The sequence below is a fragment of the Carassius auratus genome, chromosome 25 (assembly GCF_003368295.1).
Source record: "Carassius auratus strain Wakin chromosome 25, ASM336829v1, whole genome shotgun sequence".
In the NCBI taxonomy this organism is placed as follows: Eukaryota; Metazoa; Chordata; class Actinopteri; order Cypriniformes; family Cyprinidae; genus Carassius; species Carassius auratus.
Genome location: NC_039267.1, coordinates 10112290 through 10136760, shown reverse-complemented (window position 1 = coordinate 10136760; position 24471 = coordinate 10112290). Strand labels below are relative to the sequence as shown.

The 24471-nt window shown below is 35.6% G+C and overlaps 3 protein-coding genes across 3 annotated transcripts; 1 reads left to right on the top strand and 2 right to left on the bottom strand.

The window, feature by feature from the left end:
* Positions 1 to 378: 378 nt before the first annotated feature.
* Positions 379 to 3724, bottom strand: LOC113043227 (carboxypeptidase A1-like). Its single transcript, XM_026202464.1, has 11 exons — positions 3614 to 3724; positions 3310 to 3388; positions 3001 to 3135; positions 2778 to 2876; positions 2475 to 2576; positions 1592 to 1690; positions 1390 to 1500; positions 1196 to 1286; positions 907 to 1106; positions 754 to 838; positions 379 to 649 (listed from the first exon to the last, which is right to left on the bottom strand). Exons 1-11 carry the CDS (start codon positions 3676 to 3678, stop codon positions 462 to 464), a joined length of 1254 nt encoding a protein of 417 aa, XP_026058249.1. The 5' UTR covers positions 3679 to 3724; the 3' UTR covers positions 379 to 461.
* Positions 3725 to 5977: 2253 nt separating this feature from the next.
* On the bottom strand, positions 5978 to 10318 carry LOC113043225 (carboxypeptidase A1-like). Its single transcript, XM_026202462.1, has 11 exons — positions 10221 to 10318; positions 9845 to 9926; positions 9622 to 9756; positions 9203 to 9301; positions 8988 to 9089; positions 8441 to 8539; positions 8243 to 8353; positions 8038 to 8128; positions 6464 to 6663; positions 6306 to 6390; positions 5978 to 6236 (listed from the first exon to the last, which is right to left on the bottom strand). The coding sequence occupies exons 1-11, from the start codon at positions 10283 to 10285 to the stop codon at positions 6049 to 6051; spliced, it is 1257 nt and encodes a 418-aa protein (XP_026058247.1). The 5' UTR covers positions 10286 to 10318; the 3' UTR covers positions 5978 to 6048.
* A 3008-nt stretch (positions 10319 to 13326) lies between these two features.
* Positions 13327 to 23520, top strand: LOC113043224 (testin-like). The gene is made up of 7 exons (XM_026202461.1): positions 13327 to 13500; positions 16010 to 16095; positions 18183 to 18699; positions 19991 to 20395; positions 21214 to 21429; positions 21720 to 21878; positions 22969 to 23520. Exons 1-7 carry the CDS (start codon positions 13474 to 13476, stop codon positions 23161 to 23163), a joined length of 1605 nt encoding a protein of 534 aa, XP_026058246.1. The 5' UTR covers positions 13327 to 13473; the 3' UTR covers positions 23164 to 23520.
* The last annotated feature ends 951 nt before the right edge of the window (positions 23521 to 24471 follow it).

The following is a 24471-nucleotide window of genomic DNA, read 5'->3' as shown; positions in this document are numbered from 1 at the left end:
AGTGGCTATGTTAATGCAACCTTCAGACATAAGGACTTTCTGGAATACTTGACTTTGATCGGTCAGTTGCGCTTTTCATTGATAGGACTGAATTTAAAATTCAGTGCTGTGACTGAAGTGAAAATAGCCTCAGAGGATTCTAATAATTAACAGTGTTCGTCATTGCTAAACCTTGTGTTTTGCACATTGTATGGAAATATTTGGAGCAGAAACTTTAAGAGGAAATACAGGTACAATTATAAAAAATACTTTTTACTCAAATCAATGTTTCAAGACAATGTCTGCCTATTCATTAATTAGTCAAGAGGCACTGCATTAAGATGGATATTCTACAATCTGACAGTCATTATTGCAATTATTGACTCGCTCACCATACACTATCTGACACTTATGCAGCATTGATTAAGTGTCTTTTATTAGCACTCTTTTAGGAAGCTTGGCTCAGAAGCATTGTTATATGTTTAATATGGATTATTTTTGGTGTGCTCCATGATGATCATCAGGGCCAGCCAGGTCTCCTCAGCAGTGGGGAGGATCTGATCGGCAGGCAGGAGGAAACCATAGCGGCCAGTGTCTCTCAGCTCAAAGGTGTAGGAGTACTTGATGCCCTGTTCATAGGTCCAGTCAACAGTGATTCCATCAGCTTGGTCTGAGAGCAGAGAGATTGTAATGAGATTATCATCAATATTAGTCATTCTGAAACACACTATAATATTGACAAAAGAGCCTTAGGTTAATTGTAAATGTACTCACAGATGGTAGTAATGACGCTGCCATATGTGTAGGCAGTGTTATGTAAGGACTGGAGTTCAGAGATGGCCTTTCTGGCGAGTTCATGCTGAAGAGACAATAAAGAATTATCATATTTGAACAAATCTATCATGTTAACAGTTTCCAGATCCATACCAGTTCAGCCTGGTCCTTTGCAGGAGTTCTTGTGTATCCATATGGATAGAGGAGCATCTGGGAATAGCTGTGGATGGACAAAAAGGCCTTTAGTTTGCCGTGAGATGTTACAAAGTCCACAATGGCCTTGACCTCAGGCTCAGAATGAACGCTGGGACCATGGTAGGTTTGAGAGCACGGGTTGCTGCTGGCACCAGGCCCTGTAGATGAAAGATAAGATTACATATCATTGGGATGTACAGTATAAATACATCAGAACCACAATATCCCAAACTAAGCTACATCTCACCTCCAAAGCCAACTTCCCAGTTCCTGTTGGGGTCAACGCCAACACAGCTGGAGCCCGGGTTTGGCTTTCTGGTTTTACGCCACATGCGGTCCTAAACAAACCAACCAACCAATTGGATTACACAAGAAAAAGGGCAAATTTTATTACAACTGAGATTAGCTTTCGATGTAAAGTCTTCCAGGCATCAGACTCACATTGCTGTGGGTGTATACGAAACCATCAGGATTGGCGATGATCTCCAAGAAGATATCATAGTTGTTAAGGATGTCAGTGAGGACGGGGTCACGTCCATAATCGGTCACGATCTATGAAATGGAAAACACATGAGGGAAAGTTGTTGACCAATAGTTTTGTGGTAGTAGATTGAGTAGATTGTGTTTCGTCATTTCAGGTGACCTTTTTGGCAGACCAGATTGCGGTGGCCGTTGTAATCCATTCTCTGGAGTGGATGCCAGTGTCGATCCAGATACCTGGACGGTTCGCTCCAGTGCTGAACTAAATGCAGGATATAAATCATATTGGGAATGTTCATTTAATCTGACCTTTAAATTGCATACATTTTTAAATGTATAGGTTCTTTACTGCCACTGATAGTTCCATGTAGAACTTTGAACATTCATTGAACCTGTACAAATCCTTGTTTTGTACTTCTAATATGTGTCTTGTGTTTTGTTTAGCTCTCTCCTCTGTGCTTTTGCATTCGTCACTTCTGCATTCATCACCACATTCGCTTAGCTGAAACGCTACTCTCTTATGAACTTGCATACAGCAGTTAGTGGAAGCTAGAGATTACAGTTTATAAAGTTTTAAATATGGATATTTGTCTTACACAAATGCATTGATTTGCTTCAGAAGGCCTTTATTAACCCCCCAGAGCCATGTGAAGCACTTTTTATGATGGATGGATTAACTTTACTGGACTTCAAAATCTCAACAGCCATTCACTACCATTATAAAACCTAGGGTAATTAAAATTTTGGGTTGAACTTTCTTTTAAATTTATTAGAATCATGGCATAATCACAATATTTATCGCATAATGAAACACACATAGTTTATGGACTCACCAAAGATTTGGTGTTTTTTGATAAACTATTATCAGTATATGATTTGGGCAGCACTAATATGCAAATTAGTATGCAAATTTGGATTTAAGAATTAATTTCCACTAACACTGAAGTATAATTAATGGCCAAAAATAAAAAATAGTTTCCTAATAGTAAACTAAGCATGCTTAAAAGATACCTTAAAACTGCTATTGATCATGTGTCGTGACCTACCTTCAGGACGTCCAAGGAGCGGCCCTCGTAGCTCTTACCAATCTCAATTTTGCTGACCAGATTACTGTTCTCTGCCACGAGCATGTCCATGAAAGAATTAACCTGAGAGAAACATGGTGAAGATCAAATGATTGAGAATGGTTGGAGAGCTGTGTTGGTTTATAAACAACACACTGAACTCTAGTCAGAAACACATTTGATGCAAACAATTTTAAAGCACAATAAGACGCATTTTATTTTAAAAGGCTGATGTTAAAAGTTCAATGTCTCGTACTGATACTGAATTAAAGTTGCACCACTCACAGAGTTCAGATCATGGTAGGTGGTGTAGACAAAGTCATCGGTGCTTCTTGGAAAGGAACGATATTTCACCATCTCACGTTCCTCATCATCCAGCAAAGCCTTATAGTACAGAAAGCCATAAAATAAATATTAACATTTTGTAATTATTCCTGATAAATATTTATTTAGTGTTATATGCAACTAAACTAATTATTTTCATGTTTTTTTATATATATAGTCTCACCTGGACATTCTCAATCATGACGTAATACGGGATCTGATGGTATGCCAGGAATGCCCTGACTCCCTGTAGGCTGTGAAACGGGACATGAACATCCACAGGCAGAGACACGCGAGAGGGTGGCATCCAGAAGTCCAGCTGAACACAGAGCAAAATATAAGATATATTATATTATATATCATAATATGAACTGTATATATATATATATATATATATATATATATATATATATATATATATATATATATATATATATACAATCCCAACAAATCTGTAACACTGATGATCTGAAACATGATCAATGGGCTTTACTCCGAGAATCTCTTCAGGGAGTTCCTTCAGGAGAGCGATCTGCTCCGCATTTTGTGCTGTGATCCGAAGAACCTGGTCTCTGTAGAGACATTATTACTTAGTGATAATATTCTAAATATTGTTAATCTAAAATGCATGCTTTATATATCAAAAAGAAAAATAACCAAATTAAGATGCCAGTTTGTTGTCAGTTGTTAGTATATAATAAGACATATGTAACATCCAACATGTGTTTATATGTGAATCTGAGAATTTGAATGCAAAAAAAGTATGAGATATAGAGATGTAAGATTTGTGAACTCACCCCTCAAAAGTCAATTTGCCAAACACAGCCACAAAAAGAGCGGTTAGAACCAGTAACCCCCTCATCTTGCTGCTTGAAGTAGAGTTTCTCACCGCTAGCGACCACTTTTATATACTAACATGGTGATTATGACTGAGCTAATAGGGCACGGGTCACACAAACCTGCTGCTTTGGTTCTCATAACCTTAAAAATAACTGATGATAAAATTTAAGGGATGAGAACATTGCATCTGTTCTCTCCTCTGTTACTTAATATAGCCACTCAGCGTTTAATGAGAAGAAAACAAGTTGCATAATTCTCTGTCAAATGAGGAACTAAACTGGCAATTCAGTCAACCACAGTCACAACAACTCATAATGTTTTTGATGTTGTCTTTTATGCAAACATGCTGATTTGTTTTCTATAATGTTCTTCTGATGTTTGCGAACATTGCTGATGTAATTTTTTGTAGAAATTACATGAGTGACTTGATCTTGATAATTTTGGAAGCATCAGTCAGAATGAGTTTAAAATTATTAACAAATCAGTTATGTTTGCACACCATTTCATCATTTCCAGTGGAAGCACTTATGAATTTATAGCTGCCATGGAGTTACATTATGGCTGGATTATAATTACATATATATTATTTGCAGTAACTTTTTTTTATTTGACAAATCTGAAAAGCTGAATCATTAAGAGCAACAATATGACAATAAAATTTTGAAATGATTTTCCTTGAATTTCACATACAATGTAATAGTTTTTTCATATATATTTTTTTATCTCTTATTTATCATCATAATTTATTTAGTTCTTTTTTCTTTCTTTTTTTTCAGGTGTGCAAAAAACACCTTCTTTGCATGTGAAATGATCTATCAATCAGTAACAGCCTCTCATGCTCATACAGTAGGGTTAAATACTCAACATACCTTTGCTGTAGCAACATATTCAGGAATCTGAAGACTTAACTGATCAGGCTCCTGTTGAAAAGAAACTTTTCAGGCTTTCAGATCTTTTGGAAGAGTGTGTGAATGTAAAAAGGAGTAAAAGCTCAATGCTTTTTTATGCCTATACCGTAGCACTAGTTTTTCTAATGTTGAAGAGTAAAAAAAGCTGTCCTGCTTCATTACATAATACATTTCCACATTACATTGCATAAGTACATGTTAAATGGGCCAACTTTCTAATCACCGAATAGGTGACAGATATGTAAATATGGACGGGTTTGGGTGATGTCGCAATATTATGTGAGTTATTTTTACCGTTAAATGTATAGAGTTAGAATTGTGCAATATAGATGCCCTTTTTGTACTGGTGAGGAAGTTTTAAGCTCTTTCACTTCAAAACTGTTATAAAATTTAATAAAATTGATGCATTGGTAATTATTTTAGTAATATGGCCAATAACTGATAAATGGTCGATATCAAAATTATATCTTGTTTCTAAATACTGTAAATGAAAAAATATATAACACTAGAAATTTAAGTCAACTAATAAAATCATTCAAAGCTAAAATTAAGTCTACAGGTAAATTTTGACATCATAACATAATGTCACAGGTGTTAAAACCCTCGTCTCTGCTCAGCACTATGTGGGTGGAGTTTTGTGTGTCCCTCGTCAGCACTGATCATTTCATGTGGGCGTCTCTGTTAATTATTCATCAGCCACAGCTGCCACTCATTACTTGCTCCCTACTTATTGTCCTGTATTTCATCTTGTGTTTGTCAGATCGTTGTTTTGAAGCTCTCTGTTGTATGCCTGGTTTCTCGTTCCTGTTTCTTCCCTGTTCATCTCTTCGCTGGATGTTCTCACCACTGGAACCCCATCCACTCCACTCCACATCAGATGGCTCATCTCAGTTCCTGCGTCATGCTCTCCTGCTGCCTCACCTCACGCCACTTCCTGGATTCCTGTGATTATCTCCTCTCTACATTCCTGTTGTACCTGCTGTTCATCTCTGTTCACTTGCATTTCCTAATAAATCTATTATCATTAACTTGCACTTGCTTCCTCACCCTCATTGCCGTTACACATTATGATCTATGATGAATACATAGAACTTCATTTTGAGATTTGCTGAGATTTTATTGTTATTTAATAGGTTTTGAGTGAGTGTTAGACAGGTTATAATAGTTGACTTAAACTAAAAGGTTTACTTCAAATAAAATATATGAAAACTTAAGTTAGTTATAATTGCTATACATTTCTCATTTCTATTTAGTTTAAATATCTAAGATCAACCCAAACTGATGAATTTATAAAATCTTTAATAACCACCAATACCTCATAGGTTAAAGATATATCAGTCAGCATCCAGAAAATTTTCCAGGTGGAACAATATAATCTTTGTAATGTATATTAAAACAATTTCCATAAAATGGTAAATGTTTTTGTATTTTTTATTAACACTCTTTTATTCACTTTGACGCATCACAGAATCATTGTTATATGTTTAATATGGATTATTTTTGGTGTGCTCCATGATGGCCATCAGGGCCAGCCAGGTCTCCTCAGCGGTGGGGACGATCTGGTTGGCAGGCAGGATGAAACCATAGCGGCCAGTGTCTCTCAGCTCAAAGGTGTAGGAGTACTTGATGCCCTGGTTGTAGGTCCAGTCAATAGTTCCTCCACTGGCTTGATCTGTGAGCAGAGAGATTGTTAGAAGGGTGCAAAACTGACATGAACTGAAATGAATCCTCTCAAACTTACAGATGGTTGTAATGATGCTTCCATATGTGTAGCGAGTGTTGTACAGTGACTGCAGGGAAGTGATAGCCTTCCTGGCGAGCTCATGCTGAAGGGGCGAAACAGAATTTGATTTAATTGATTCTATATATATCTAGAAAGGTGTGTTTCCACATGCATACCAGTTCAGCCTGGTCCTTTGCAGGAGTGCTTGTGTATCCGTATGGATAGAGGAGCATCTGGGAATAGCTGTGGATGGACACGAAGGCCTTGATTTTGCCATGTGATTTCACAAAGTCCACAATGGCCTTGACCTCTGGCTCAGAATGAGCACTGGGTCCGCGATACGTCTCAGTGCAGGGGCTGCTACTGGAACCAGCACCTGAGGTTGGAAAACAGAAAAACAAGTATTATATACTGCTGGAATTTTCAGTAGTAGGGCGATAACCACCATGGTGATTCATTAGAATGAGACAGTAATAAGAAATGGCAAAATTCTCTAATAGTTGATACTGGACAAAATGTTTTTGATGAGTTTATATCATGAAATTCAATTTTTTTCTCTCTCTCGTACAATTATGTTTTAGTCTAATTTAGACTAATGTTTGTGTTTTACAATATAACTGTTAAATGACTGAAGCTTTAATGCAATTAATTCAATTTTATAGTCAAATTTTAGGAATTTTAATCCAAATAACTTGTAATGCCTAACCGAACATAACCAGAAAAAAAGCTTTTTCCTTGTTTAACGTTTAATGCTTAAAATAAGATTGAAGACTGAACATGTGCATATTATGCTTCTTTAACTTTTATTCTTTCTTTTTGTTTATTCCAATGAATCCATTAATCCATTACTTGCTTTAGAATATAATCATAGTTCCTTATAACATGTAATCTGGGTCACGTAATCAGATTCCTAAAATCAAGTACTCGTAATTAGAGTATATTACATTTTATAATGATCATAATTAGATCACAGTTACTTTTTTATTAGTGCTGTCAAGCGAAAAATTGCAATTATAAAAAAAAGTTTTTGTTAACATAATATATATATGTGTATGCTGTTTATTTATTATGTAAAAATAAATACACACACGTACAGTATATGTTTTGAAAACACTGACATGTATTTACATGTATACTGTATATTTATATTCAAATAATTTATATTATATATAAATCTATTTAATAAATAAACAACATATTTTTCTTTGATATATACATGCATTTGTGTGTATTTATGTATACATAATAAATATACACAGTACACACAACATATATTATGTAAACAATAACTTTTATTTTGGATGCAATTAATCGCGATTAATCGTTTGACAGCACTACTTTTTATGGATTACATATTATTCACTCAATGGCATTAAATCATTGATAATTTACTGATTCTCCATAATTCTTTTTTTAAATGGATTTTCCCAATGATTTTTGTCAGCCAAAACCACTTTGACATTAAATATTTTCTTGAAATATCTCTAATGGAAGGAAATATTTCAATAATTTAACAACACATTTGCATATTTATAGTTCAGTGTTGTTTAATGGTCAGATTGGCATGCAGGTAAACAAATTAAATATTTCTATTTTTAGTATTTAATTAATGATAAACATTTTTATCCACTCACACTGTAGATGTAACTATCTACAGTTTTTACCATGTAATGTGTAATCAGTATTGGCTTACAATTTGTAAGTAATCTGCCCAGCTCTGAGTATAACTGCAATGTTAAAAGCATCTCACCTCCAAAGCCAGCGTCCCAGTTCCTGTTGGGGTCAACTCCAACACAGCTGGAGCCAGAGTTTGGCTTTCTGGTTTTACGCCACATGCGGTCCTTAACCAAACAGATTGGCAATTAAAAAGCAGTCCGTTGGAATACATTCTCCAAATACAGTTCTGAACTAATTGTGCATGTGAAGTCTTTCAGACATCAGGCTTTAAAACTCACTCTGCTGTGGGTGTATGCGAAACCATCAGGGTTGGTGACGATCTCCAAGAAAATATCATAGTTGTTAAGGATGTCGGTGAGGACGGGGTCACGTCCATAGTCTGTCACGATCTGCATACAACAGAACACATGGGTACATGTGCTTTAGTCTATTCCTGTTCAAATCTGTTTTTATAGCATGCCAATAAATAACTCTACCTTTTTGGAAAACCAGATTCCGCTGGCCTGGGTGACCCATTCTCTGGAGTGGATGCCAGTGTCGATCCAGATACCTGGACGGTTTGCTCCAGTGCTGAACTGAGTGAGAGGACATGGGGTCACAATGATAAAATCGTAATTATATTACACAAACTGTATATGAATTGTGATATATAGGCCTATACATATACAGTGGAATTCAAAAGGCCACACTGAAAGATTTAAAATCCAATTTAAAGCAAAAAAAAATTCCCGCGAAAATAAAGATGCAAAAAAATGACTTGTTATCTTTAAATCTGTAAATGTTTCAGAATTTTGAAAAAATTAATTTAAAAGATTATTTAATATCTTTGTTTATTTGTTGTTTATTTTTCGTCTGTTCATGTATAATTTAATGATTGTTTTCTTAAAATGAATGTTAATTTTTTATTTAAATTTTGCATTCAAATTGTTACTATAATTGCAAATTTGTAATTTAAAAGTTATAACTAGAGCTCTCTAGCTGCAATAAAAGTATGCACATTTATCATTATTTTTCGTGATCTACCTTAAGGACATTCAAGGGGCGGTTCTCGTAGCTCTGACCAATCACAATTTTGCTGACCAGATTGCTGTTCTCTGCCACAAGCATGTCCATGAAAGAGTAAATCTGAGAAAAACATGGTGAAGATCAAATGGTAAAAAAAAATTAAATTCTGAAAAAAACACGAAACAACATAATCGTATACAGTGCAGTCATATAATTAAAGTTGCACCACTTACAGAGTTCAGATCATGATAGTTGGTGTAGACAAAGTCATCAGTACTTCTTGGAAAAGAGCGATATTTCACCATCTCACGTTCCTCATCATCAAGCAAATCCTTACAGAGAAAGAAGAATGAACTTTACAATTTGCGAATACCCACATTATATATTAAATATGATCAAAGACTAATTGTGGTGTAACCCAAGGTTTCCAAAACCGGGGTGATCATTACCCAACACCAGAGTACCTTGAACAAGTGTCAGTTATTGAAATATTAACTTAAAATCCCACAGGGTACTTCAAGGAAATATTTTAGATCAAAAGGGGTCCAACTGACAAAAACCTTTCCTGCCGGTGTATCCAAAGAATGTGTGTCGTATGATAATTTTTGTCTATTATAATCATAGCAATCAAAAAGTTGATCAATATTCCCACCTGGACATCCATAATCATGACATTATACTGGATCTGATTGTATCCCAGGAATGCCCTGACTCCCTGTAGGCTGTGAAACGGGACATGAACATCCACAGGCAGAGACTCATGAACGGGCTCCCTCCAGAAGTCCAACTGAGCAACACAGAAGGAAACAAGTATGGAAACAAATGAATATGAGAGACATAAATAAGCAGATCCGTAGTTTTGATGTGAAACTTACCCCGAGGTGTTCCTGTTCAGAAAGTTCCCTCAGGAGAGAGATCTGTGCCTCATCTTTAGGAGTGATCCGAAGAACCTGGTCTCTAGATACATCAAAACATATCCAAGAATACTTCTTAAGATTTGGGGCTTCATTTGAATTAATTAAGATTAAAATATTGCTAATATTGATATTGGCTTATGCTGAGATTTTTTTAAAACAACAGCGTTTTTTGGGTGAGCAAATTATCATTTTGGTGCATAACCATGCAAAAAAAAAAAAAAAAATTATATATATATATATATATATATATATAGTAATTTTTTATTATTTTTTTCTCTCTCTCTCACTCTTCTCATTTAACCTAGGATACAGTAAACCAGATTTGTGAGCTCACCCCTCAAAGGTTTTTTTGCCAAACACGGCCACAAACAGAGCTGTCAGCACCAGTAGCCCCTTCATCTTGCTTGAGTAGAACTTTCTAGCTAGAGTCCTCCATTATATACTGCCCTGGTGGCTGTGACCTTGTATTGGAGGTAGTCATGGGTTGGCAAGCCTGCTGCTGTGGTTCCCACAATATTATACAATACTAATGCTGAAGTTTGACAAATGAGAGCAATGCAGCTGTTTCTCCTTGTATAGCAGCATACAGTATATTGACCAGTAAATGTAATCAATAGTGCCTTAACTGGTTTGACCTGAGATAGAATGATAATTAAATTTTAATTAAGTTTATCATTTAGCAGACGATTTAATCCAAAGTGACTTACAGTGCATTCAGGCTATCAATCTTTACCTATCATGTGTTCCCGGGGAATCGAACCCCCAACCTTGCAGGAACACTAATAATAAAAACAAGACCAAATCAACAATGAGGTCCAACTGCTAAATTAACTTGTTAGTTGATTTTTATAAATAAAAATATTAAATTATACACTCAGAAAGTGTTATACCATTAGTGCTACATAGTTATACCATTAGTGCTACACAACCTTTAACCACTGGATTTAAAAAATAAATAATAATTTTGAGTTTTAAGAAGTGTTTAAACATTGCATCAATTATGAACACATTAATTTTCATGTGAATTAACACTCAATCATTTATTTGACCATGCATTACTTTGGAATGCATCTGTCTTTCAAACACATTAAAATGCACAAATTTAAATATTTTAATTATGAAATAATGCATTTGCTTGTTCATGGTTCTCTGATGTTGGTTATGCAGGTAAACAAATAAAATGTTTGAAATGTTGTGTAATTTTTTTACACTATGTGTTTTATTTTGGTTGATTTAAAAATTGTTTTAATTGAACATTTATATGATTTACTTAATTATTAGCTTTTCATTGAACTCATAAAACCCTTGTACTTCCTATCTATATCTATCTATCTATCTATCTATCTATCTATCTATCTATCTATCTATCTATCTATCTATCTATCTATCTACTGATGCACAGAACAGTGTTAATGACATTGATGCATTTGTTATCAGATATTATTATACAGGTCAATACTTTTTCTGCAGTTTTCTCATCTACAAAACCTCAAAATAAGTCATAATCTGACAGCAAAGTCACACCCAAATCGTGATTAAACGTCATGTAGCCTACCCACGCATGTAACCAATCTCATCTTTTCACACCACATTGCTATTTTAGCCACAGCTAGTCATGCTACTGTTAGTCAAGATCCCATATGTTTGAATAAACTGTTAGAATGGTTATAAGAAAACCATGAAAATAAACATTTATCTAGTTTATGCACTGATATCTCTGCAAAACAAGATCTTGCTGTGTGCAATAGAATAGCAGGAAATGCTCATACCAAGTATAGTTTCGACCTTGTGTTGAAATGACAGTAAATCAGCTCAGAGAGGCCTGCTGCTTTGGTTCTCACAACCTTGTGTAAAACTGCCATTGAGTCTGAGGGATGAGAACAATGCAGCTGTTTTTCATTTTCATTTTTAGGGATTGTGATGCAATTTAGTCCATGGAATTTTTGGGGAAAAAGTAGGATGTCTGTTGCTTAGTGGTTGAACTAAAGCTGTAGGTTCAAACCTACGCCTCCATTATCCTAGTAATAATAACTAGTAATGCACTGAAAGACACTTTTGTAATGAAACAGAGCTAAATAAAGAAGTGACTGTGTTTTAGTGATGGAATGAGTGAACAGTAATTACATACAAGAAAATACAGGAAACACACCCAGCTGCTGATTATATTCAGACAACAGTGTCATTATAGCTGGTGACAGTGTAGTTAGTCATGACAATGAAGCTGTGTTCATGCTGTTAGAGCTCCATGTCTACAGTACGTCAACTCAACAAATTGACTTCAAGCTGGCTTAGTGAAGACAAGTCTGCACAAATCTTAAAAAAAATTCTAAAAGAGAGTTAGAAAAGCTGAATCTAGTATTTCAGAATTTAAAGTCTTATATCACCACACCCTTTCCAAAAGCACACAAACACTGAATAAACCAAAGCTTCCTGTATGAAGCCAGCTCATCAGTTTCTCTCAGAGTACTGCTGTTTCCTGCCCTCCGCCCTTCTCTGACCTGTTAGGATGGGTATTTTTGTATTAACAAGAAAAAGCATGTTAAACAAATTAATAACATTTCTGATGCCCCACAAATGTATTATTATTATTATTATTATTATTATTATTATTTTTAATAAAATGTACAAATTATATTAATGACCTGATAATTTGAGGGAAAAATACAAAGAAGATTGAAGCTTAATTAAAATACTTAAAATACTTAACACTGTCTCTTTGAACAATTTTTAAACACACAATTATGAACAAAGAAATGTTATGATGTAAAATGAAATATTTCAAATGAAAGTTTTACAATAAGATAATAATATTAAGTATTTAAATTAAAATATTAAATAATTTAAAGTTTTTTTCCCCACATTTTTTTTTTTATGAGAGGTGGTTAGTAAAGTAGTATTATAATTCACTATAACATGGATTTAAATGTTTATTATTTTAAAACGTGTAATAATTATTTCAAATATATGGGTTCAGTAATTTTACTCTAATGGAAATGTATAGGTGATTTTCTATGCAATTAAAGTGAAAAACTTAACTCAAATATAGGAGCCTGACAAAAATTTTCATTTTAGAAGACAATTTCAGATCGCACTCATAGGCTATTGCAACTGAACTCTTCACACACACACACACACACACACACACACACTAAGTATAAAGTATTGTAATTAATAATAATTTAATAATTTTCTCATATTAATAATACATACATAAAATAATTATAAAACGTGTCATTAACCAGCATTTCAATCCACGTTACAGTAGTCAAAGAACTCTACTATTCTTCTACTGTAGTCATGTCTCGCCTCCTCCAGCTCTCCCATCTGTCCGCGAGCGTTTCGCTTCGTAACGGAGACATCTCATACAAGACTCTGATTGGTAGTTCATATCTACATCTCTGCTCCTATTGGCTGAACATTGGCAACGAGCGGAAGTCGTTCAGCGTGAGTGTCTGAGTGAGTGTGAGGCTGAGGGACAGAGCTGGGAGTCTGAGTCTGTCCCTTTCAACAGAAGTGACCCGTCAGGGAAAGTCCCCGGTGGAAATAGAGTCAGCGCTGGGTATCGCACCTAAACAAGCTCGACAAGAATGGAGATCGAAAAAGAAGTTAAAAAGGTAGGCTTATTGAACTGGTCATCCAAAAGGTTAGTTACAGAAACATTCGGCAACGCCCTTAAAGGTGAAGACACTGCCATTGTTCTACATTTGGCATTACAACTCTCACATTCGATTGATTAAAAAACTTCTACATTTAGTGAGGAATAAGAAGTTTTTATTAATAGTAAGTAAAACATGAAAGGAAGATCCTGGTTTCTCTTTATTTGGTAGAAATATGAATTGAATGAAAATGTTTTAGTTAACAGAACATATATATATTTCTTTTACAAACTGTAAACAAGCTGGAAGTTGTTATGAATATGTTTAATTCCATAGATTGATTAACTTCTCTTATATGGTTGTCACTGCAGCAACTGGGTTTCTTACAATTCAACCACAAGCCAATTTGTAATGGTTGAAGTTTAGTGGTGGTAAAATACAGTACATGTACGGTAAAGACTGAAGTGGGTTTTTGCGTGAGGTGGTGAAAAGATGTGAAGTTTCTCTACAGCTTAAAGTTTTAGTTCAGCCCTAAATTAAAAAGTTATCATTTGCGCACCCTCATGTCGCTCCAAATCTGTATGATGTTATTCTTCTGTGAAACACAAAATATATTTTGAAGAAAGCTCTTCAAAGACAATGAACGATGACTGAAGATGTCCAGCATTAAAAAAGGATCTACTTTTATGTACCATGTGAGTTGTAGTCAGTATGACTTGTGCACTGTGATAAATGGACATTGTGAAATTTAAATCATCTTTTACTTAGAATCTTCACAATCAGATTTATTTGAATCCAATTCACAAACCAATCTGAGTGATCTGTTTAAAAATCTGATGCAGTTCTCAAGTTCAGCTCCTGGACACAATCTATTATGATCTAGTCATAACAGTTAGCTTCACACTACAGTTTCGATGAATTAATAACATGAGTTCAACCTATTTCTCTCACAAACCTGTTGTATGGCAAACAACTTAAATATTACATTAATGCTATTTTACAGCAATTTTGCATCTTTTTTGAAGCCGGAAAGTTGCAGTCATCATTCGTTTCCAACAGTCTTTCAAACAAATATCCCTTTAAAAGAAATGGATATTACATTATACATAACATTTCCACATTTGCATAAATTTGCAAAAGATAATTTAGTAAGATTTCAAGAGTTTGTCAAAGAAAAGGTTAGCAAACATTAACATATGTAATTTTTAAAGCAACTTACATATTCAATAATATATATAAAAAATTTATATATATATATATATATATATATATATATATATATATATATATATATATATATATATATATATATATATATATATATATACATTTCTTTTTTTTTTCTTATATTTGTGAATGCCGTGTAATTTTCTCTGTCAAGCATATGTTTTTAAAATCAGATTTGCACTCTGTTCTCTGAAGCTAGTGTAGGTACAGTATAAATATTAAGAAGAGGTTGATGGACCAAAATGCCACAGTGGGCCTCATTGTCTTGCTGTTAAACAGTAACTTAGAACTAGTTAAACAGTAACTTAGAACAGTAACTTAGAAAAAAGTTCTTCTTTAAAAGAGGAGATGTGCCAAGCCCTCCAGGGGTTCTCCATCTTAACAAACACTTGACCTTATGAGGTGGTCTTCCAGCTGAGGAGCTTTAGTGTTTTTATAAAAGAAATATTAGAAAATCTAGTGAGGTTACAAGAGGTTAGAGAGCATTTCTCATGAACATGCTATATATTGGTGTCGTTGGTTTTTTGTTTTAGAAATTATTAGAAGCACAATTGTCTTTTTAAGTTGTGAACTGGAAATGCAAATCCCTTGTGAGATCTAGCAGACATGTTAGAGAATAAATAGATAATAATAATAAAAAGAAATAAAACATGTTTGTCCCAGACTTTAATGCATGCAAAATTTCCAACTCTTTAACCCATTTTGGCATATTTATTTCTTTGTTTGTTTAGACTTGGTATTTTATTAAATATGTATTACTAGAAAATGAAATGTTTTGAAGTCTTTTGTGCTCAACAAGACAGAACAAAAAAAAAATACAGTAAGATGGTAATATTGTGAAATATTATTACAAATAAATAAAGTCATATTTCAGTGATGGCAAAACTACATTTTCAGCATCATTATACAGTCAGTGTCTCTTCAGAAATCATGCAGATTGATGTTGTAATGCTTAAAACGTGGAACCATGATTCTTTTTTTTTCTTTCAGTTTTTTGATGCATAGAACATTTTTAAAAGAACAGTATTTTTTTCATAAATGCTAAATAAAATTAAAAAGTCTTATTATACATGCAAAGTTGAGAATCAGCATCTTCCAAAAGCTAAGCACCTTTTTTCTCTTGCTATTCGTTGAAAAGAAAATGAAATTTGTTCTTTTTGAAATTGGTAGGAAAGGGCCAGTGGGCTCACTATTTAATTCAAATCAAATAAATGCATATGTGCTTTCTGATGAGTTGACCCAGACTTGTGTTTGTGACTGGGGAAACAGGATTTGCTCATGTCTCCTGTTGTTTTGTCAGATAACCCTGGGCCATGAGATTGGAGCTGGAGCTGCCTGTCTGAAATGCAAGGACAAATGTGAAGGCTTTGAGCTTCACTTCTGGCGGTTTGTGCTTGCTTCCTTCCTACATTATTTGTGCCATGTTATTGTTCATGCATGTGGTTTTTATTGTGAAAAATGTCTAATCATAGTAGCTCATCATTGATTTGACTTCTCTGTTTTATCCATCATCATCTTGACAAATGCACCAAAATCCAGTACCGTATCTTTCTGGCAAAAAGAGCTCTGGCCGTTAGCTGTACTCTGCTGGTTTTCCTGAAGTGAGAGCCACAGGTGCCAAGATTCCTGTGCCAGAGCTCTCTCACTGCAGCGCTGGTGCGTGCCATTCCCAAACACTCTCATGGGGTTTCAGGAATTCTCTGAATGAAAAGACATCAATGTGGATCCAGGTCATTGGTTGCAGAGCCTGAGACTTCATCTTTATGATTGTTTCTATGCAGCAGGGAAGGGCCACTAGCCATCCGGTGCTGAACAGAATTAGTCAGGTCTTGGTAGGGTTTATTATAGAAGCTTATTTCCTCCATAAATGTGTATAAGTGTGGCATAAACGTGCAGGATAAAAGACAGTATTGTAAGATATGAACTTATAGTTGTGATGAAAGTCAGAATTCTGAAATAAAAAGAAAAAATGACCTGAATTCATCTTTTTTATCCGTGACAGAAACTTGAATTGTGAGAGAGGAGTCCATGTCGTGAGATGAAAACTAAGAATTCAGAGAAAAAAGGTCAAAATTGTGTGATATTAATGCAGAATTGTGGGGGAAAACTGAACTGTGAGGTTGAATCTTGCAATTGTGATGGAAAAAGTCTTAATTAAGAGTTTTTAAAAAATCACAAAGACTTTTCAAGTTTTTTTCCCATAGGTTTCCAGGTTGTGAAGTGCCTCAAACTGGCTTAGATTCACTTCCTGTGCCTCATCTTTAATTCAGAGTCCTTGTTTTGTAAATGGCTTTGGATAAAACCTTCCATGCTTTGGATCACTGACATGCTGAAACATTTCTTTTGTGTGGAGATAAAGCCTCTTTGGATTTGTGGCTACGATTTATGTCGGAGCATTTCCCAAACGCCATCTTTCTTACTCCTTGGCTCTCATTGATATGTTAAACAGCCCAAAGTGTCTTCAAAGAGGCCACATTCTACTTTTATAGCATTTTAGTTTCTTCGCTTATAATGTTGGTCAAGGTTTCTTGTACCAAAAAGTCATCATTTAGTTTCCATGAGCATTTTCTGTTCTCTTACGGAGCCTGCGTCGACAGTGACAGCAACCACTTAACCAGAAAACATACATTTTTCCATTTCATTTGTCTACAAACTCTGCCTTTTATTTATTTTTGAGCTTTTCATGCAACGTCCCCATGTGAAGTCAACTTGGAGATAAACAACATACTTTATCCTGCTGTACAGAAAGTCCTCTTTGTCTCTGAGTTTTAACAGCTCTCAGTGCACCACAATATGGTTTGTTTGGTATGATTTTAATTAGAAATGCTCCAAAAAATCACGCCAAAAATGATTTAGTACTGTATGTAGCCAATGCTGTTCTTTTTCCAAGTAATTACAGAGTATCTGTCCACAGCGATCCAAACTAATGTTGTCAGACTCTTACCTAAACAAAACAGACATAACTCAGAGAGACAGATCAACTTAAAATAAAAATATGCTCCTCTTATTCTCTGTCAATCACTTTAAAGCATTTAAAATGCAATAAATATGTTAAAACAAGCTATTTTTTATGCTATTGTTTGGTTTGCTTCTTCACACACTACAGTTCAAAATATTGGGATTCTTATGCTGCATTTATTGAATTAGAAATGCAGTAAAAACAGTAATATTTTGAGATATTATTTCATATGTTGAGAACGCTGCTGCTGCTTAATACAGTACTTTTGCACAAATTGTCATTTTTAGGATTGGTTGATGAGTATTAAGTTCAAAAGAACAGTATTTATTTGAAATAGAAATCCTTTGTAACAATATAAATATATTTAGTGTTACTTCTTATCAATTTAAGTCCTTGCTGAATAATTAAAAAAAAATCTAAATGAATAGACTTTTTTTGAATGGTAGTGTATGGTTTAAAGTGTTTTCACAGGTATTCACCCAAAATTAAAAAATTCTGTCTTCCCTTTTAACAGAAAGATTTGTCGAAACTGCAAGTGTGGCGTTGAGGACCACGACGTGCAGCTCCAGACTGAGGAGAATAAGAAGGTGGGGAAGCTTTTTGAGGACACCAAGTACACAGGCCTTATAGCCAAGCTGAAGAGAGATGGCATCCCATCTTATAGAGGCAACCAAGTCACCATATGCATCCCGTCCACCACCGTCAGCACTGCTACTCCTGTTCCTGCTTCCAGCTTTATCCCTGGCTCCAGCCAGATCTCTGCTCCCAGCGCTGAGCCTGCTTATTCCCCACCTGCTGCATCAGTTCACTCCCCTGCTTCCCCTGCAGCGGTCTCTACTGCTGCCCCAGGAACAGGCCGCACTGCTGCATCAGGGCCAGGCCATAGTGCGCTTCCATCTGCTGTCACCCTGACTAAAGGCCCTGTTGCTGCCACTACAGTGTTTCCATCCCCTACCCCAGTGCCTGCCAAAACGGATGTGGTTAAGTCCGTTACCTATGAATGGGCTCCACCTGGGATCAACCAAAGCTTGGTATATTATATTATACATTTTTATTTTATTCTATAATTTTTTTGGAATCTATGCTTGAGGGCCAAGTTTTGAATTGTACTGTGATACTTGGATCCACTAGAGGTCGCTGTTCTCCGCTTCATTTTTTGAGACTCCTCTTTTTAAAGAAATAATCGAATAGCTAAATATTAGAAATAAATGAGCAGTTATTAATTTAGCGGATAATTAAAATGAGGAAAAAACTAGAACCTTTAGCAATTATGTTAAGAGTTATTGAATTATTAAAAACTACTTTGAAAAAAATATATATAGTTCTTTGAATTTTTCTTTTTTGTAAATGTAGGCCTGCTAATTCTTTTTATTTGTAATAAAAATTATATTGCAAACTATACATACCAAAATCTAATGATTATTTATTATTATTATTATTATCAAACTTTTAAATAAATATTTTTTGCTAATATAATATATATGTATTAGTGCTGTCAATCGTTTAAAAAAAATAACTTTAAAATAAAATACATTTAAAATAAAATACATTTTTCTGAAATTAATCCTGAATAATCCTAGCTAGCATTAAAGTTTTTGAATATACTTTATATTGCAATAATTTCACATTCAGTCTCCAAATTCATGTAGAAACAATACACAGTATATTTTTAATATTTGTTTAATGGCATCTTTTTTATGACTGAAGGCAAGTATCACTGATACCAATCCTACTGAAAATTAATTTTCCCCCTAATATTTAACCATTGACTATAACCATTTAACATTAAAGTATACATGAGAGCTATAACAACTTCTAATTTACAGGAAGTGAACTTTATATAAAACCTTTATAATACATTTCATATTTATCTGTATCCTTCAAGAAGTAGGAAATATAAAAAAATGTAATAACGTTATCAAGCACTACATTTTTAATTAAATATAGATTCATATATAAATGTAATTGAATATGAACGCAACAAAAGTTATTACTTTATTATTATTTTCTTTGATTAACAGACATTACAACAGCCGGGTTATTTGGCTGCTATTACTTTAAGAGCTGCCACTAAACGTATGCTCTTGTTGCATTCTCGCTTTAATATGAAATGATACAGCACGAGCCACTGAATCTGTCCATGCAATTTAAGAGCACATGTTACAAGCACAGTACACACATTTACTAAATGTCCTGTCACTCCCACATGTCATTTATTTTTTAATATTCCGTTTCACTCAAAAATCATACACATTACAAAATTAAACAGATTCCACATCTAATTTCATATTAACCAAAAACACATCACTTCTGTCCTCTCAGGCTCTGCGATACATGGAGCTTCTGCCTCCGGAGCAGCGGCCCATCGCTGGTACGGCGGGAGCAGATTACCGTAAGAAACAGATGGCCAAACAGCTTCCCGACCACGACCAAGACCCCGAGCGCTGCCATGAACTTTCGCCCGGCGAGGTTAAGCAAATGCAGCAGTATGTCCGCAAGTACAAGGACGAGGCATTGGGTGTAGGCGACATCGCCCTGCCCGAAGATATGGGACAACAGGACGGTATGGCCGGGGAAAAGGGTCCTCAAGGCCTCGGGGCAGGAGGGAAACCTGGTGCTGGAGCAACAGGGGCTCCTGGCAACAAAAGTGATGCTGTTGCTACAATGGGAAAAGTTGGTACCCCAGGAGCTGCTGGGATGTCACCCGCTGGACCTGTGGGTAATTATGTAAGTATGCCATTCCTACCTGTTTTGCCAAAAGCAACTCTGTTTGTGATTGTTGATTGTCATGGATACACTTTTTATTACATACAAATAGCTTTTGTAACCTTTCTGTCCTCATTATCCCCTTGCATCTAAATGACTCTGTCTAATTTCTAGGCATTTAAATGTCACCATCTATTAATGAAAACTCCCCTTTGGAGCTGTTGAGCAGAAGTATTTATTTCAACCACATGTGCGCTACGGGAGTCGAAATCCTTCTCCAGCGCTTATCTCCGGATTCACTTGATTAACATAATGCAGTTCAGATTCAGCCAAGGAACGAACGTTATGTTCTTCCAGAGAACTTCATAAATTACCACACTTAGGCCGTGTGGTTATGTTCAAGCTCGGGCGGATTTTTTTTCTAAATCTATTGTAAGCATCTGAAATCTCATAGTGAACATGAGATGCAAAGTAATAAATACTTGAAACATAATTAGGAAATATAAAGTAATACTGTGAGAAATAGAGTTAGAAATACGAGAAATAAAGTGGTGATTACAGTGGTGAATATATAAAGTCGTAAATACAAGATGTCATAATTATGAGATATGTATTCATATTTTAATAATAGTTGATATGAAGAAATTTGAATCTTGGGTGTATTCCCTAAACTTTGCAGGGTTTTTTTTCTTTTCAATTTACATTATATCCTTTTCATTTTTGCGACTGATGAATTATTCATGTAAAAGGTCTCTGGATTTGTTCATTAAAATCAACCCCTTTCATTCTCCACTGATGTTTCTGCCAAGCTGAACTCATCTCCGGATCTCTGCCCACAGTCATGTCACCACTGCCAGCTGCCCATGAAGAAAGGTGAGCCGGCGGTGTATGCAGAGCGGGCAGGCTATGATAAACTCTGGCACCCGGCATGCTTTGTGTGCTGTAACTGCACCGAGCTCCTGGTGGACATGATCTATTTCTGGAAGAAGGGTCAGCTGTACTGTGGCCGTCATTACGGGGACAGTGAAAAGCCTCGATGTGCAGGTTGTGATGAGGTGAGTGGAGACAAAGTCAATGTTATGAATTTGCTTACATTTGATAAGTGACCTAGAAGTCTCTACTTGTTTGAAAACCTTAAAACTTGAATTATTTCCAGGTTTAAATGAATTTCAGTGTCATCTCAGATGTTTAGACCTTACCATATGTTTCCTGTTAAAATCTCAAACAATCTTAGTAAAATAATGATGGCAATTTTGTCAGATGTTGTTTAACATGCCATATGGTTTAAAGAAAGCACAGTACTGAGGGGGAAGTGTGTGTGTGTGTGTGTGTGTGTGGTCTCCAGCTCATCTTCAGTAATGAGTACACCCAGGCTGAGGGCCACAACTGGCACCTGAAGCACTTCTGCTGTTTTGACTGCGACTGTGTGCTGGCTGGAGAGACCTACGTCATGGAGGATGAGAAGCCTGTTTGCAAACCCTGCTACATGAAGAACCACGCTGTGGTAAAGAGGACACATTCCTTCATTTCTCTCCTTCTCTGTCTCTCTGCTCTACACAAAGATGACTAAGGTTTTTTTTAGCTTCTTATTTTTAAAAACTCTTTTTTTGTAAAGCCACATTGTGAGAAATAATAGTATAAAAAATGTGATCTGTAATAACATGTAATATCTTAAATACAAGAAAAGTAGTCCGAGTGTAAAAATTGCATTATGATAAAAATAATTACGAGTATTAAGGGATATGAAGTCATTTTGTGAAAAATACAATTATAGATATGAACAATACATTTTTTATATTCAGTTTTGAAGTCGTTTACAAGAGGTAAAGTTACAATAATGCAAAGTAGTCACAAGATATAGTCTTAGAACAATTGAAAAAAAAAATTGTTTTGTTTGCAAGACTATCTTTTTTTTCCTTTTGAATATTTATTTAAAAATTCTAAAGAAAAATTAATCTCTATAATATTCCTCATAGAGATTAATAGGTAACTAATATTGTAATCATCATTTTTTATATGTATGCACAGTAAGATTCTCATCCTGCTGTACGCAAACATTTTAAATGCAAATATTGTATATTTCTTTTAACTCCCATGCGCATTCATGCATTTTAGGATTACTCTATCAGAATCTGCAACAAGAGGCCATGCAATGTGACATATTTCATATCCATGTATACGGTCCGTGGACACAAACAAGTGAACCTTTTAGCAGCTAGTTTTACAACCCCTCACGTCGTCCAAGTATCATTCATGTCACAGCTAAATGGAAGTGAATTCCTGCTAAGCTGTTAAAACTAACGGGCTCGGCATGTGTTCGTCAGCCATATTAGTTCAGGAGCAGGTGAAGGAGATTTAGGAAGTGCCAGTGACATGATAATCAGAGCACAGGGAGAGTGGAAGCGCTCTTAATGGAGTCGTGTGATATCAGACACCACCGATCTCTCTCAGCACCTGTCTGAACTATGACACACAGCTCTTATGACTCATCGGCTTAGGAAGGAAAGTTCAGATAGAGCAGATATTTCAAATACTTCTTTCAGATATTGTTCTACTACTTCCTGTGAATGTATCTGTTTCCCTCTGGTTCACAGTGTTGTGTGGCCTGTCAGAACCCCATCGAGCCCGAAGCTCAGCGTGTGTCGTACGGAGAGCACCACTGGCACGCCGAACCCCAGTGCTTCCAGTGCTCCTGCTGCTCCAAGTGCCTTATGGGCCAGCGCTTCATGGCCATGCAGGGCATGCTGCTGTGCTCCGTGGAGTGCAAGAAGAAGATCACGGCCTCCTGAAGGAACATCTAGGATTGATATTTGGAAAAGTGTTAAGAGCACCGCAATGCAGTACACTAAATATATACTGCCTTAATTTTATTGAGAATTTAATGTATTTGTATGACTAATCTTTATGTTTTTCCAAGGTCCCATTTTTGGGAAATAATAAGCAATATGGTGGAGCAGCGGCTGAGTAAGTGTTGTCAATGTGATTCTTTATTATTAACGATTTAGTATTAATAAACAGAAGCAATGATGGCTTTTGTTCTTCGGCTACTGTAAAATCTATTTTACTCTCATTTTTTACTCCCATGTTTAAAATTGCACTTTAGCTTTCTTTGTAATTCCAATAAATGCATAATATGATTCCCCCCCGCCATGTGAAGTGCTTCAACTATGTATCCAAATGTTTATTGTTATTATGACGTACAAGTTTGGGATCTCAAGGGACAGGTGTTACGCTCGTGTTAATGTCTTGACCGTTTCACACCACTGAAAATTCCAATCCAGGCCGGCACTTTTAAGGAAAAGTTATCCCTCCGTGTGTTGTCTTACACTAAGCTGTGGAAACTGGGCACAATTCAAGGAAGCCAGGTTCTATTGTCTCTAATGGCAGCGAACTTAAGACTATACCGTCATTTCCTCCCATCGTAACTGTCGGCAGTCACACGAGGGGCTCGTCTGTTTCACCTCCCCTCACCTCACGCCACACTAGGGTGGAGTTTTCCAGGAGGGAATTCTTTCCTTCAATGTCAGCCCCTCGTGCAGGAATTTATTTACATGGTGCTTTCCCTTGCCAAACACGAAGCACACTTACATACACTCTTGCCTCCCTACCATTTTTTTTCCCCGTGAGCACTAACTGTGTGAGAGATGATTGTTGATTTGTAGCTCCCCGGGGTGATGAAACCCAGATGCAAAGCGTTGCTTCTGTTTAGTGAAACTATAGCACAGGCCCCACACATGAAGAGTCATGAAAGGACAAGGAGATGATCGAAATCCCTGGAGGAGCCTACGGGTGACAGCAGAAATGTGATAAATAGGATCATGGAATTATACTGGTTACTCATATATCTGTTGAGATTGTTACAGACACTTGAGAAATGACAGCGTGGAAAAATATGGATGTCAGGGATCCGCTTATATATATATATATACTGGCTAAATATGCAATTGTGCCTCATCAACCTTAGTTTTAAAGCATTTGTTTTGCCAGACACCCCTACTCAACGTGGTCATGTTTATCTGTTCCTAGATAAGCATGTATAAACTAAACCGGTTCATTGTGTAGTATAATATTAACCATATTACTGTAAAATTATGTGG

Excerpts from the sequence above, each read along its gene's own strand:
- LOC113043227 (XM_026202464.1), bottom strand. The coding sequence starts at position 3,678 with ATGAGGGGGTTACTGGTTCTAACCGCTCTTTTTGTGGCTGTGTTTGGC. Across the intron at positions 3,136-3,309 it reads TCCCTGAAGAGATTCTCGGA|CTGGACTTCTGGATGCCACC; the intron begins GTAAAGCCCATT and ends CTCTGTGTTCAG. Across the intron at positions 2,577-2,777 it reads CCTACCATGATCTGAACTCT|GTTAATTCTTTCATGGACAT; the intron begins GTGAGTGGTGCA and ends TGTTTCTCTCAG.
- LOC113043225 (XM_026202462.1), bottom strand. The coding sequence starts at position 10,285 with ATGAAGGGGCTACTGGTGCTGACAGCTCTGTTTGTGGCCGTGTTTGGC. Across the intron at positions 9,302-9,621 it reads TCATGATTATGGATGTCCAG|GATTTGCTTGATGATGAGGA; the intron begins GTGGGAATATTG and ends TTTCTCTGTAAG. Across the intron at positions 8,354-8,440 it reads GAATCTGGTTTTCCAAAAAG|ATCGTGACAGACTATGGACG; the intron begins GTAGAGTTATTT and ends TGTTGTATGCAG.
- LOC113043224 (XM_026202461.1), top strand. The coding sequence starts at position 13,474 with ATGGAGATCGAAAAAGAAGTTAAAAAG. Across the intron at positions 16,096-18,182 it reads TTTGAGCTTCACTTCTGGCG|AAAGATTTGTCGAAACTGCA; the intron begins GTTTGTGCTTGC and ends CCCTTTTAACAG. Across the intron at positions 18,700-19,990 it reads CTGGGATCAACCAAAGCTTG|GCTCTGCGATACATGGAGCT; the intron begins GTATATTATATT and ends CTGTCCTCTCAG.